This window comes from Fukomys damarensis, unplaced genomic scaffold, assembly GCF_012274545.1.
Source record: "Fukomys damarensis isolate Sample0158 unplaced genomic scaffold, DMR_v1.0_HiC HiC_scaffold_16, whole genome shotgun sequence".
NCBI classification, from domain to species: Eukaryota; Metazoa; Chordata; class Mammalia; order Rodentia; family Bathyergidae; genus Fukomys; species Fukomys damarensis.
Genome location: NW_022900928.1, coordinates 135,765,483 through 135,780,657, shown reverse-complemented (window position 1 = coordinate 135,780,657; position 15,175 = coordinate 135,765,483). Strand labels below are relative to the sequence as shown.

The 15,175-nt window shown below is 49.3% G+C and overlaps 1 protein-coding gene across 4 annotated transcripts in view; it reads left to right on the top strand.

The window, feature by feature from the left end:
- Hdlbp (high density lipoprotein binding protein) overlaps window positions 1–15,175 on the top strand; it is a 62,696-nt gene that overhangs the window by 44,615 nt on the left and 2,906 nt on the right. For all 4 annotated transcript variants that reach the window (XM_010606648.3, XM_010606651.3, XM_010606650.3 and 1 more), the window contains exons 13-24: window positions 851–955; window positions 1,274–1,387; window positions 2,820–2,906; window positions 3,062–3,193; window positions 6,094–6,312; window positions 9,275–9,496; window positions 9,581–9,799; window positions 10,403–10,541; window positions 12,377–12,522; window positions 13,480–13,584; window positions 13,791–13,925; window positions 14,677–14,820. In XM_010606648.3, coding sequence (XP_010604950.1) covers window positions 851–955; window positions 1,274–1,387; window positions 2,820–2,906; window positions 3,062–3,193; window positions 6,094–6,312; window positions 9,275–9,496; window positions 9,581–9,799; window positions 10,403–10,541; window positions 12,377–12,522; window positions 13,480–13,584; window positions 13,791–13,925; window positions 14,677–14,820 — 1,767 coding nt within the window. The remainder of the gene's footprint in view (window positions 1–850; window positions 956–1,273; window positions 1,388–2,819; window positions 2,907–3,061; window positions 3,194–6,093; window positions 6,313–9,274; window positions 9,497–9,580; window positions 9,800–10,402; window positions 10,542–12,376; window positions 12,523–13,479; window positions 13,585–13,790; window positions 13,926–14,676; window positions 14,821–15,175) is intronic.

The following is a 15,175-nucleotide window of genomic DNA, read 5'->3' as shown; positions in this document are numbered from 1 at the left end:
GTACCAAAAAAAAAAAAAAAAAAGTCCACATAAAAACAGATATGGCACAGTAAATGATGTCAGCAGCTTATCCCAGGAGTCACTGATACTGTCTCTTTGCATCGCTCAGGACCCAACTGCATCCAGGGTGTGGTCTAACATCCTGCTCCCCTGTGGCCACCTTGAGCCCAATCCCTGGTCCTAGGTCTTTTTGCTCCCTCCTTCCGCCAGGGTGACATCCCAGAGTGTCTTCTGCCTGCACAGTCGCTGAATCCTGCCATCTGATGCCAGTCTGCACTGCCAGAGCTCTAGAACGTTTGATAGGCTGATTTCCTTCCCAGGATTCCACCTCTGCCTGTTCTGTATTTTGCAGGAAATTTTGCAGAGGAGGCCTGTGGGTTTATTGCACAGTGAACCATTCTATCTTGATTACCCATGCAGGGAGAGTGGTTCAGGAGGAAGTGCTTTCTGCTTTGCAGAGTGCTGAGCTTCCATGTAGCAAAGTTGGGCTCACCTCTAATTCTTTAGAAATAAGTGCCAACTCCACAATCATCACTGCCCTGAAAGCATCTCTGGCTGAAGACTCCTGTAGTCATTTCCTCAGTTGTACTTTCTTCAGGGGACTAACACACAGTCTGCATAACTGGATTGTGATTGCTGTTGGAGAGAACAGATTTCCATAATGGGCACCAATGAGTGGCCTGTGGCTGCTTGGAGTGACATAGGGAGCCTCCTGGGCACTACCTCTCCCATTGCTGGCATCAACTAGGCTGTGTAGTGGTGGTCCTCCAGCTTCCAGTGCCTCCTGGTTTGTAAGGGAGATTTACTAGCCTGCTTATGATAAATGACATCGCCTACTTTATATTTTTAGGAAAATGAACGTACTAAGGATCTAATCATTGAGCAGAGATTTCATCGCACAATCATTGGGCAGAAAGGTGAACGGATCCGTGAAATTCGTGACAAATTCCCAGAGGTACAGGTTTCCCAAAAACATTTTTTTTTATTTTATTATTTATTTTGCAGTCAGCTCAAACTCAGGGCCTACAAGCTAAACAAACACAGCACTGTTGACCCACGCCCTGAAGTCATTCTTTACCAGTCTGAGTGGTGTAATTTGCACTTAAGAAGACAGCATTTTAAACCCCAATCCTGGGACTGGGGATTTAGCTCAGTGGTGCACCGCCTGCTTCACAAATGCAAGGTCCCAAGTTCAATCCCCAGTACCACAAAAAGACTGTTAAAACCCAATCCTAATGATCAAACTCAGTCTCCTGATGATGATTTCTTATAGGTTATCATCAACTTTCCAGACCCAGCACAAAAAAGTGACATCGTTCAACTCAGAGGGCCCAAGAATGAAGTGGAAAAGTGCAACAAGTACATGCAGAAGATGGTGGCAGACCTGGTAGGGAACTTCTTACACCCTTTGTTGTGTGGCTGTGCTGGGAATGGTGGGGGTGGGGGTCACACTAGAACTGATTCTGCCTCTTGGAGCCCTGCGCTGGGAATTGTCTGCTCTCTCAGGTGTGGGAACGTGGTGGTGGTGGCACCTCTCCCAGTACCTGAACATTCAGACTGGTAATAATGGCCAACACTTCTGTGTTGTTCAATTCAGGTGGGAGATTTCTTCCTTCTCGTGCCCTATAACCTTGTTTCCTTGAAGGGTCTTCAGATTCCTGGGTAGAGAAACTTCCATGTGGTAAGGAAAGGGAAATTGCGCAAGTGAAATGAAGTCATTTATTGTTATTTGTTTCAAAATCTGAAATGGCAAAAGTGTTAAAGAGGGCTTGCTGGAAGGGCTGTGGACTGCCACTGTCAGTAGTCACTCGAAGGGGCTGCAATATGTGGATACCTGCCTGGAGAGGTAATAGTGAGGGCCTCTGAGCTTCATGAGCTGTCACGCAGCTGCATGCTGGATTCCTCTAGTGGTCAGCCTTCCCATTCCTGGGACAAAATATGGGATACTTTCAACTAGAGGAGAGGTTTATTTTGGCTCACAGTTCCAGAGGCTTCAGTCCACAGTCTGCTGGTCCAGGGCAGGAACATCATGGGCAAGGGATTTAGCTCAGTAGTGCCACTCCTGCCTTGCAAACCCAAGGTCCTGAGTTCAATCCCCTAGTACCAAAAAGGAACATCATGGAAGGAGGCATGTACGAAGCAGAGCACAGAGGATGGGACCAGGGATCAAATGCAGTCCCCAAGGTCATGGCCCACTCATCCACCAGAAATGTGCTATTTATTTATTTATTGGTTTTTTGAGACAGGGTCTCACTATGTAGATGAGACTGAACTGGAATTCACTATGTAGCCCAGGCTGGTCTCGAACTTACAACAATCCTCCTGCTTCAGCCTCCCGAATGCTGGGATTACAGGTGTGCACCACCACACCTGGCTAAGGAAATGTGCTTTATCTAGTGACCCAGGCAACTCATGGCCCAGCAGGCTGCCAGTCATGATGAGCCATCACCATTCCCGAGAGCAAAGGAGTGCTGCCTTGATGTAGGCTCTGAGCCCTTCCTTAGCCAGAGCATGGTGGAGGGTACCTGCAGACCCAAATGCTGCTGACGTAGAGCGTGCAACTAGCACCCTGCAGGTTCTGTTGAGTACTGCTTTTTGTGGAAGAGGGGACTTTAGATCCTATGACTGTACCATGCCAGGTTGGTTAGTTGCAGGACAACTTAATCTCATTTGTCCTCATGACAGACCTTTGCCCATAAGGAGGAAAGGAGACTCCGAGTCCCTGTTTGTCCACAATTCACCCTGTCAAGTTCTGGTGGAGAAGGGAGGCTTTACTCTCTGGCATGAGTAGTTAATTATGCTGCCATTTTTTCCTTAAGGTGGAAAACAGCTACTCGATATCTGTTCCAATCTTCAAGCAGTTTCACAAGAACATCATTGGAAAAGGAGGTGCAAACATTAAGAAGGTGACTGACTTGTCCCCTGGGTCTTGGCTCCTTGTGCCCCATCTTTCTCAGCCTGTTTTTTGCAGAAAAGAGGGACTGGGACTTCCTCCCAGTCCCATGTGAGGGCATCATCCACCATGGGAGGACTCTGCTTATGTTTCTCTCACTTCCCGTAGATCCGTGAAGAAAGCAACACCAAGATCGACCTTCCAGCAGAAAACAGCAACTCAGAGACCATCGTCATCACAGGCAAGCGTGCCAACTGCGAGGCTGCTCGGAGTCGGATTCTGTCCATCCAGAAAGACCTGGTAATAGGGCGTTCCGTGAGCCTTGCCCGCCTCCTGTGATGTAAAGCCTCTGGCAGGTTCTCTGGGGCGAGCAGCATGTGGCTCATGATAAGATTGGCTTGAACAGACATTAATTACTGACAGATTGGCAGCTCTTGGTCACTTGTCTTGTGATGCTTATGTACTTGACCCCACAGCCATGGCACTGAGTACTTGCTCTTTTAGTCATTTTTGTTTCTTTTGGTTTTAAAACACGTGAAAATCACATCTGAACATACTTACTATTTTTTCTTCACTTAAAAAAAAAACTAGCATAAAATAAGCTACACATACATACAGCGTGCCATTTGATAATCCTGATGTGTCCACCTGAAGAATCATCCCAGTAAATACATCCATTGCCCAAAGAAAGCCCTTCCCCGTCTGCATCACAGCCTCCCTGCCTTGCTTTGCCACCCTCACCTTCCCACCCCAGGCAGCCTCTGATCTGCCTACAGCTGTCATGGGTGAGGCGGGTGAGTCTGGGTGCTCTGCACTCTGTGTGAGGGGGATCCTAGACGTTTTGTGCTGCCATTGGTGGAGTGGTCTGAGCTTTGCCCTCCTCATGGCAGGATAGCATTCCCTCTGTGGGTGGGTCATCTGTTGTGCCCAGTGTTAATGTCTGTGAGGGGTTTCCTCCAGTAGACGGGATCGAGTCATGAGCATAAAGTTGAAAATGTTCCCATGTGACCCTCGCTCTACCCATGGCTTTGTCCTTCATTCAGGGTATATGTAGTCTGTAGTGCTACAAAGAGACCTTTTCTCAAAATATTCTTTGTTCTGAAATCTGCTTTTTTTTTATATTAAAGTGGATTTCTTTTTGTTTATTGAGTTGATCTCTGACTTTTAAAATGTACTGTTTGCATTTACATTTGTGATTATGCATTTAGTGCATCATTACCTCTATTGTATATAGTTAACAAATTTAGTTAAATTGCATTTGCTTTTTTTTTTTAATTTGGTGAACTAAATATACCATTGAATTTACTATGTTAAACATTTTAAAATATAATTCAATGTCATTAAATACATTTGCAGGTGTGCAACTATCACCCTATCCATTTCCAGAACTTTTCATCATCTTAAACAGAAATTCTGAATCAGTTAGACACTGACTTTCTTCCCCCTCCCAGCATTTGGGGCTGTTGTGTATGATTGGGTTTCAGTCTGCCCTCTCACTGTTTTCTCTTTCTCACTGTTGTCCTCTTTTTGTTCTTTCTTTTTGATTGAGCCCCTTCATGACCTGTCTCTCCTTCACTGCCCATCAAATGTAGCTTGGTCTCAAACAGTCCCCATGTGCTTCTTCACACCCTCAGTGCTTCATTGTTCCAGGTCCTGCCTTCGTCTTGTGTTACAGGACCCTCAGAACATCGTGGGTCTTTTGTTTGAAGTCTAGTTCTTTGAAGAGATTGAAATAATAAACAGTCTTGAGTATTTCCCAGTAGTTACCATTCCTAGAGCCCTCGGCTACTTGTTGTGGCCCATATTTTAGCCCTTCTTTTTCAGCCTTTCTCTAGAGGGTCCCCCAGTGTTTCTCAGTGTGTGGTATCTGCCACACTCAGTTTCTCACATGTTCTGCTCTGTGTGGATTTCTAGGCTGGGTTCTGTCCCCTCCCGCAGAACTCCACTCAAGGTCTGCTTACCAACCTCATTTCTCTGATACTGCCACAGCTCTGTTCTTTGTACATGCTGAGTCTTTCTTTATCTCCAACTTTGAGCAGTTGTCTGTTGTTTTCTTTGTGTGTGTGGTGTTTATGGAGCTACTTGGATGTGTAGGTCTAGAGTTTTTATCAGATTTAGGGTTTCGATTGGTCATTCTTTGCAGATTTGTGAACCCCTCGGTCTCCTTGTTCAGTGATTGAATTACCTGCATGTTACTAGTCCTTTCTCTCAAATCCATTAATTCTTTGCAGTGCCTAAGTGGCTGTCCTTCCACTCTCTGTGTGTGGTCATTGTAGACACTGTGTCATCATTGTTTCCAGTGCCACGTGTAGCTGGTCTTTCCTCTGACTCTTTTATTTTTTAATCCAGACTAGGCTTGAACTCACTGAGTTGTCCATGCTGTCCTCAAATTCATGGCAATCCTGCCTCAAACTCTGGATTGCTAAAATTATAGTCGGTGCCACCAGGCCCAGCTCTCCTCTGGACTCTGGCTTTTGACTAAATACGTGTCCTCTACCTTTGGTCTGCTGACCCTAGTACCTATGTCACTTCTGGGTAGTTCCTAGTTTTTCTCTATTCCAGGTTGTTTTGGTCTGCTCCTTTGCAAGACTGTTTGTTGTTGTTTAATACCTCTAAATATTTTTGAATGAGCTTGGTTGCACTGGAGCAGTGTATTCCTTTTGGGACTGCTTTAACGTTTTGTTAGGTACAGCGGAAACCACATTGATCTAGGCCCAGGTATCTCCCACTGCAAGGAGGGAGGCCAGGCCCTGCTGAGCTGCAGGCTCGAGTGCCATGGGCAATGTCCAAGCCAATTGGCTGTGTCGGGCAGGGTGTGAGAGCTGTCCCCCTCTCAGTTTCCCTCTCCATGCTGCTCCCCTTTGGACTCTGGCTGTGGCAGTAACTGGGAAGTCACCAGCTCCCCTTGTCTTTGCTTATCACCTGTGTCTTCAAAGGCACCCATGAATTCAGTCTGCTACTTCATCTTGGCTGAAAGCATTGACGAGGAGTTGTCCCACAGATCTGCCACTGACTAAGGCACCAGAGTCATAGCTTTGTTCCCACACCATGTGCTCCGCTGCCATCCCCATCCCAGCACACCTGCACACAGCCCTGGGTCCCCTTTGGTTAGACGTCTCCCACCCAGGCCACACTCCCCGCTCCTGGCCTTTCCTTGCCACACTGCTGTGACCTCTCCTGCTGCCATGCTTTGGTTTCAGGCCAACATAGCTGAGGTGGAGGTCTCGATCCCTGCCAAGCTGCACAACTCCCTCATCGGCACGAAGGGCCGTCTGATCCGCTCCATCATGGAGGAGTGTGGTGGTGTCCACATCCACTTTCCTGTGGAAGGTTCTGGAAGTGACACGGTTGTCATCAGGGGCCCTTCCTCGGATGTGGAGAAGGCCAAGAAGCAGCTCCTACACCTGGCTGAGGAGAAGGTGAGCCTCAATCCACATTCCTCTTGATGTTCAAGAAAACCCTAGTCTCCCTTCCTTCAGGTCAAGAAGCAGCTGTGCGGTACCTTTATGCCTTTGGGACTTTGCCACTCCCAAAGGGGCCTTTTCAAGTTCAAATATCCATATAGACAGTATGGAATATTTACTCATGGGCTCATTTAAGGGTTGTTTGAAAGGAATGTTTTAATGTATGATGTACAGTAAAACTAAAGATTCTTTTTGTATAATTCTGAGTTATGACAGTCGGGCTGGGACTTTAGTTCAGTGGCACAGCACCTACCTCTCAAGTGCAATGTCCTGAGTTCAGCCGCCAGTACCAGGGCTAAAAAAATGCAGTGACATCACCCCTAGGATTCTCTGGTGGATCACCTTTAGGCCTTCATCGAAAGCCACCTGTGGGTGTATCTGGGCTCTTGTGCTTTGGCAGCACCTTGGGTTCAGGATGACTGGCCTTTTGCACGAAGTCTGTGTGTCAGCTAGTATAAGTCCTCTGTCTTTGTTTTCCTTTTAAAATTGCTGGGCAGTGCTCGCTTCAGCAGCACATATACGAAAATTGCTGGGGCTGTTCCAGGCCATTTCCCTTTCTTTTTGCATTTAGGAATCAGTCTGTAAGTTTCTAGAAAACACTCACAATTAGGTCTTGATTGGGGCTGAGTGGAATCTGCAAGTAGGAGTGGTGAGGCCAGACAGCTTGGCAGTCTTGAGTCTTCAGTCCCATTTCCCACCAGTTTTTCAGCCTTTTGAGCCTTCACTGATGCTTCATGGTTTACAGCATACAGATAGAGCAGATACTGTAAATAGGACTTTTTGCCCTATGTCCAGGGTTAGCCTGTGGAAATGTATCTGAATTTGTCCAGGAACCAATTCAGAGGCTCACCCTTATAGCCTCTCCAGGTTCCCCTTTTGCATGTGGAGATGGGATTGCCTGCCGGTGGCCTTCCTGCTCTCTGTCCAGAAACACCAAAACCAAGAGAGCTTTGCAGGGAGTGGTGTTGAATTTTGTCAGGTGCTTCTCCAGTAATCTCGTGTGGTTGTGGTTTTTATTATTATCATCATCATTTTGATGTCTTGTTGATGGATGATTAACTGAGCTTGCACTTCTGAGGTAAACTCTCTTGGTTTTGGTTTCACCATATTGCAGGGCTGGATTTACCTGATTTTTTTTTTGGCCTTTAGATAATGCTATTATTTGTGACCAAAGAAGACAGTGGTACCTCAGTTCAGGAACTTAATTCTTTCCATGATTCTGGTGGCAAACCAGGTTGGACAAGAACCAAATCAGATTTCCCCATGAGTCAACATTGAATTTGATTTGGTTCTCATCCAGTTCAGTTTGCATCCAGAATTATGGAAAGAATTTAATTCCTGAACCAATGTACTACTGCTATAGTAGATTCTCATGATATTTGGTGAAACTAGCACTTAAGAGATAATGTCTTCTACCCAGGCCCAGGGATTTATTAGCTCAGTGGCAACGTGCCTGACTTGTAAGCGTAAGGTCCTGAGTTTGATCTCCAGTACTGGGGGGGAAGTGATTATTTAGTCCATTTCGCTCATTTTATCTTCCCAAAAGAATTAAAAGAATCATGCCACAGTGGTGTAAGTGCACCCATGTTCATAGCAGCACAGTTTGTAATAGCTAAAACTTGGAAACAGCCAAATTGCCCATTAATCAGAGGCTGAATAAAGAAAACGTGGTGTTGTTTTGATGGAGTACTAATCAGCCATAAAGAAAGAAAATAGAGATATTTGTAGCTAAGTAGATGCACATTGAAGGGATACTCTTAAGTGAAATAGGACACACATGTAAGATCCTGAATAATTTCTCTGGTGTGAGAAACTGAAAGTGTAAAGAGTGATCAGTAGGCATAATAGATATTATGAAATAGCAAGAAAAGGTCAAAAGGGGAAGGGGAAGTGGGAGGGATTGGAGAAAGGAAAGAAGGGAATGGAATTAATAGGAGAAAATGAAAAAACAGAAGCAAAGTCTGTAAATAGGGAGGGGTGAGGAGTTGAAGGGAGGGCAGGGGAACGGGGAAAAAATGAGAACCAAGATGGATTATGTAAAGGTACAAATTTCCAATGATGAATGTCATCATATTGTATACTTAAAATGTACCACTAAACTTAATTTTTAAAAAATAAGTAAACTTCTACCCAGCCCTCTAGGAACCTGAAGCAGGAAGACTGCAAGTTCAAGCTCAGTCTGGGCAACTTAGCGATTTAGTGAGACCATCTAAAAATTACAATGGTCTGGGGGTGTAGCTCAGTGCCAGGCTCTGGAATCCATCCCCAGTATGAAAGAAAAGAAAAAGCACACATTCTGCGAGCTCACTGATCATTTCTTTCTCAGTATCCTTCCTCTGAGCTCCGTGAGCCAATATCAGGTCTGCAGGAAGGCAGGAGGTTGTCCCGGGGTCTGTTAGAGGTCACAGTGTCTGGCTCTTGCTGGGCCTAGTCCTTTGGGGTCACACATGTGTCTTTTGATGCCACAGACTGAGTGAGCCCTCTGCACACTGTGGCCTGGGCTTGCAGCTCCCAACTGAGGGGAGTTGCTGTCTCCTGTGGGCCAGTCTGTCATGCTGAGAGGGAGGAGCCCTGGCCTAGGGGGTACACATTGCTGGGACCGGACCTCCCTAGGGGTACACTCTGCCCAAACTTCACGTTATACATGGCTGCACCCCAGCAGATCCCGGGGCAGCCACGAGAGGCTCAGTCACTGCTGCTGAGGGGCAAGACTAGCTTCCAAGCCTGTGTGCTCAATCAAGTGCAGCCTGTTAGATACTCAACAATTTGAGGTGACCCTTGGGGGAATCTCTGGAACATCAAGTCTCTGGGGAATTGGGGAACCTGCCCCACACCACCATCCTCTTTCATACTCATTATTTGCACTTTGGTCCAGGCAGGTGAGGTGGAACTAATACACTTGGAGTTGTTTCTGCAGCAAACCAAGAGTTTCACTGTGGACATCCGAGCCAAGCCAGAGTACCACAAATTCCTCATCGGCAAAGGGGGAGGTAAAATCCGCAAGGTGCGTGACAGCACTGGAGCCCGCATCATATTCCCAGCTGCAGAGGACAAGGACCAGGACCTGATAACCATCATAGGAAAGGAGGATGCTGTCCGGGAGGCGCAGAGAGAGCTGGAGGCCCTGATCCAGAACCTGGTAGGGAGCAGGGCCTCAACCATGGGCTCCACCTCGCACCCTTGGTGGGGCGGCTCATCCTCCATTCTTCTCTGAACACCGCAGGACAACGTGGTTGAAGATTACATGCTGGTGGACCCCAAGCACCACCGCCATTTTGTCATCAGAAGAGGCCAGGTGCTGCGGGAGATTGCTGAGGAGTATGGTGGGGTGATGGTCAGCTTCCCACGCTCCGGCACTCAGAGCGACAAGGTCACCCTTAAGGGCGCCAAGGACTGTGTGGAGGCAGCAAAGAAGCGCATCCAGGAGATCATCGAAGACCTGGTGAGTGGGGGCTTAAGAGCTCTTGGCCCTGGTGACCACTCTGCAGAGCACACGCTGGGGTACCCCCCCACACACAACTCACGCCCCTTGTTTGACCTGCTAGTTGGCCTGGGGCACCTTCCCGGAGCTCCAGCCTGTGACAACAGAAGGCCCCTTTTCCTTGCTGCAGTGGCACATGGTTGTAATCCAAGCTATTCTGGAGGCTGAGACAGTAGAATTGTAAATTTACGGCAAGGCTGGGCAGCTTAGCAAGACCCTCTCTCAAAATAACAAAGGAAAGGAGCTGGGGTTGTAGCTCAGTGGCAGAATGCCCCTGGGCTCCATTCTCCCCAGTACCAGTACCACAGAAAAAAGTTTTTTCTCAGCTAACGTGTCAGTCCTGCCCCTGGGTAACATGGTGTAGTAATGGTGGCCAATCGTGGGTGCTCTCTGTCTGTGGGACCCACTCCAGAAGACGATCACCCCCTGCTGCCGCCCAGTCACAAAGAAGGGTTGGGTTCCCCTGAAATAATGACAGCTGTGTGCCAAGAAAGGTTGGGAGAGTGCTGTGTCACCCTGGGGAATTCACCCTTTCTTCCTCCTCTCTCTGTGTCCACTCTACAGGAGGCGCAAGTGACAGTAGAGTGTGCTATTCCCCAGAAGTTCCATCGATCTGTCATGGGCCCCAAAGGTTCCAGAATCCAGCAGATCACTCGGGATTATAATGTTCAGATCAAGTTTCCAGACAGAGAGGAGGCCCCTGGTAAGTGCCGCCATGGGTCAGTATGCACACCCTTATGGCCCTCCCGCACACTCAGGCTGGCACTGGAGTGGTGCATGGACACCACTGTGGCTTCCAGAGGCTCAGGGCCACTCTTGGTCTTGATGGTGGGTCATGCAGGCTTCCTGGGTGACAGGCCGGGAGCCCTGGTTCAGTCCCACTGTGTCTCAGTATCATATGATCTGAGGTTTGATGACACTGGTGGCACAGCCCCACAAGGGGCACAGCAGCTCTTCAGGGCCTTTGAGAACCTGGTGATCTGCTTGTGACAGGCAGGCTTGGTGGGAGCAAGGGCAGTGGGAGTGGTGGGGGGGTGTCCTTGTGCTTAGGTGGCCGCCTCTTGCCACCTCCCGGGGTCAGCCTCACTGGCCTACGGTCCAGCCTGTGACCCTGCATCCTCTGCTCTGTGCTCCCTGCTCTTCACTGGTTTCCTGACTACAGGGCTCTTGAGGTGTGGCGGTTGTAGCCCCTCCATCTTCCTGAGAAGACAACTGCTTTGTGTGAAAGCTGTTTAAATCATGCTGTTCCATTTATGGTTCATGTTGGAGTTTAAACTTCATAGTTTTGACACAGCTTCATACTTGGAGAAAGAACTACCCAGAATGCTGGGGAAAAAAACTGTTTCCCTCTGTTTAGAGTCACAGGTTGTCTTTGGACACAATACTCGTTTTTTTCTTCTGAATCATTTGAGTCTCAGTGAGGTTTTGGTTTTGGTGGGGAGTTTGTTTGTTTGTCTGTTTTTGAGACAGACTCTCACTGTGAAGTTTAGGCTGGCCTTGAACTCACTATATAGATCAGGCTGGCCTCAAACTCTCAGTGATCCTCCTCCTGCCTCAGTCTCCTGAGTGTTGGAATTATAGGCATGCACCACCCTGCCCAGTCAGAAGGTAATGTTAGACGTCTTCAATCCAGTCTTTTTCCATATTCCATAGGAACAAAGACACTTTTCCACGACCACAGTGCACCCATTGAAGTCAGGCCTGACGTCCAGCTTGGCAGCCACTCTGCCACATTTTTTTTTTTTTTTAAGATCGTTATTATTTTTGTTTGTTTGTTTTGAGACAGGGTCTCATTGTGTAGTTGAGACTGACCTGGAACTCACTATGTAGCCCAGGCTGGTCTCGAACTTACAGCGATCCTCCTGCCTGAGCCTCCTGAGTGCTGGGATTACAAGTGTGCTCCACCATGCCCAGCACTCTGCCAGTTTTCCAGGGTGACGATCCTCAGGCAGTTCATTCTTCACTCTCCTGTTCATGTTGTGTTACGTGGCTCCAGGTTCTGTCTTCATGGCAGATGTTGTCTGGGCATGTTTTTTGGTGCACGCAGTCTCCAGGGTTAACAGTGGGTCCCTGACTGCTCTTTGGAGATTTCCTTGCTCCTTGGCACAAGGAGCTGCGGGCTTGTGCTGGCCTTGCCCTCACAGGCCCCCTCACCTGGACCAAGCCGGGTGCCCGTGTCCTTCCCTGGCCAGCCCTGCCCGGAAATCAGTCTCCACACACAGCAGAACTGCATGCTCCTCCTGCAGCTGTTGTGTCCACTTACACCTCTGAGGTTGTTGCTGCAGGTGCCATAAGAAGGGGGAGATCCAGAATTCACAGCCTCCCCAGAGGCTCTTGGTGCCCCTGAGGTGGGGAACCCCATGTGGGCTCTCCGCTGTCCCTGCCCAGTCTGTGATCTCCTGGGGGACAAGTGAGTCACCCCTCCCTTTCCCCACCAGCATGTAGTAGGTACTTAACACAGGATTCCAAATGCAGACCAGTGTGTGCTGCAGAGCCAGGCCGGCAGGGCTGCTGTCATCTGCCCTCTTCCTCTCCTAGCTCATGGCATGGAACCCGCCATCCAGGAGAATGGAGATGAAGCTGGTGAGGGCAGAGAAGCTGACCCTGACTCACCCAGGAGGTGCGATATCATCACCATCTCCGGCCGGAAGGAGAAGTGTGAGGCTGCCAAGGAAGCTCTAGAGGTGTGTCTGTCCTTCCCGAGTCCTCCTCACAGCCCAGTGCCACCTGGATGAGTGCAGACCTGGATCATCATTGTATCCTGAAGTCCAAGCACCTAGCCATGCATAGTGTCTAGAAGAACAGAGCCTAAAGAGGCCTCTTGCTTTCATCAGACTTGGGCTTCAGCCTCTTGGGCCCATGGACAGTGGGGTGAAGGTGACCTCCCCCTCTCAGGATGTGGGGGTAACCCAGCCTAGGTTAACATAATGGTGAACTTTGAGACTGAGTACCCAAACTTCAACCCAAAACCCACTTATTTATTGCTAAGTGACACTGCAATGAAACCGGAACGCTGAGGTTTTAGTTTAGAGAAGAAAAACTGTTACCTAGCCAGGTGTGGTGGCACACACCTGTAATCCCAGCACTCAGGAGGCTGAGGCAGGAGGATCCCTGTGAGTTGGAGACCAGCCTGGGCTACATAGTTCCATGGCAGTCTCAACTACATAGTGAGACCCTGTCTCAAAAAAAAAAAAAAAAAACTGTTACCTAATGCTCAGCTATAGGGCAGCTTGGCACCAAAACTGGCGTAAGTGTTGGGCCCTGCTATAAGCACTCCCCATCACCACGTACAAATAGCACCTGCTGCACAGTGAAGAGGTGTGGGTCCCCAGCACTGTGCACGTGGTGGGTGCCGTGGAGGAGTGGGCTGCTGAGGCAAACAGGATGCACTGGGGTTAGGGTTGGGGTCCTCATGACCTCAGAGACAGCGAGGAGTCAGGCCTCTCCCCAGCACCTCAGCCTGCAACAGTTCAGGAGAGCAGATCTGTGCTGTGAGTTCCTCCTGTGCTATTCCCCATGAGTTACATGTGGCCTGGCAGGGGTCACGCTGATGGGGGTTACGACTGGAGTTACTCACTGGAGTCCACAGGGCTCTTCCATCACTCATGGGCCACTCCGCCCTCATCTTCCCACACTTCCAGGCACTGGTCCCGGTCACCATTGAAGTGGAGGTGCCTTTTGACCTTCACCGTTACATCATTGGGCAGAAAGGAAGTGGGATCCGCAAGATGATGGACGAGTTTGAGGTGGGCTCCTCTCCCTGGAGACCTTGGCCTGTAAAGGAAGGCTCTGCCTCCGCTGTACTGGCCTCCCCCCAGGTCTCCCTCAGCCCCTGGGTGGGTGGACCTCTTTTCTCTGTGCTGGCTGTGTGCCTCAGGTTATGGTCCAGGAACAGACAGACTCAGTTGTGGTGGGGCTCAGGTATCAGGTCTGTCCTTTCTCCATGACACAGGTGAATATCCACGTCCCAGCTCCCGAGCTGCAGTCTGATGTCATCGCCATCACTGGTCTTGCCGCAAATCTGGACAGGGCCAAGACAGGGCTCCTGGAGCGTGTGAAGGAGCTACAGGCTGAGCAAGAAGACCGGGTGAGTGGGGACAGGGCTACCTACCTGGGGAAGGGGTGGGTGCACCCTGGGGGCCCAAGGCTTTGCTGTCACCACTCAGGGCAAAGACACTCTTCTCTTAACGTAGAAGAGACAGTGTTGGGCTGTTGTGCTAATTTGCAATTCGGCCACATTAAGAGAAACATCTTGGTGGTTTCGGCCCTGCTGGAAGATGGAGATTGGGCCCTAGGCTGCAGGCTGACATGCAGAGGGTAAGACCCTGCCTGGGCTCTTCCCCAGGACAGGGTGCTTTTTGAGTCCCCTCCTGGTTCACCCTCACAAGCCTGCTACCCATTATGAACAGGCCCTGTGTGGAACTTGGGGCTGTCTGTCCCTGGACACTCCTAGTGCTCTGTTCATGCATCTATACCCAGTTCCAGTCGACACAGATTTCCTCAGATCCAGACTCACAATAGAGAAATAGGGCCCAGAGCTCAAGCAGCTCACTGCCTGGCTATGCCAGGCCTGAGTTTTGGAGGCTTCTCCATAGTGGACAACAGTGGTCTGAGCATCCTTAGCTAAAGGTATGCTCCAGGTGGAGTGGGCAGGCACTCTTACTCCCACCTTCAGTGGTGCCTGAAGGTGTCCAGGGCTAGGCAGAGACACCTTGCCCTTTTGGGACGCAGAGATTCATGGCTAAGGACCTGGGGGCAGCAGGCCTTGGGGACCTGGCCCAGCTACAGACCAGGTACTTACCTGGGTCAGGCCTCATTGTCGCTCACTTCATTTGCAGGCTCTAAGAAGTTTCAAGCTCAGTGTTATCGTAGACCCTAAATACCATCCCAAGATCATTGGGAGGAAAGGGGCAGTGATCACCCAAATCCGCCTGGAGCATGACGTGAACATCCAGTTTCCTGATAAGGACGATGGGAGTCAGGTAAAGGTCACCTAGCCAAGACACTGCAGTTTGAACACCTTGGGGGCACATGGACTCTGACCTTCTCCTGTCCTCAAAAGTCACCTAGCAAACTCCTATGTTGTGGCCAGAAGGAGACTGAGTTGAGAGTAAGTCTGGTCTTGGCGGATCTGATTTTGGTTTCAAGTTTGGACTGTCTTTGCCCTTGCCAGCTGGGCAAGGCTTCTAAGACACCATGTGTCATCTGGGACATTGGAGCATTTTCCTCGATGTCCCCTTTGTCACTCCTTGGTGGTTGGTAAGGTTCCAGCTGGATCTTTCCTGAACTATCGTGCCTGAGGGTGCAGACTGTCCCCCAGCTGTCTGAGCCCTGCCA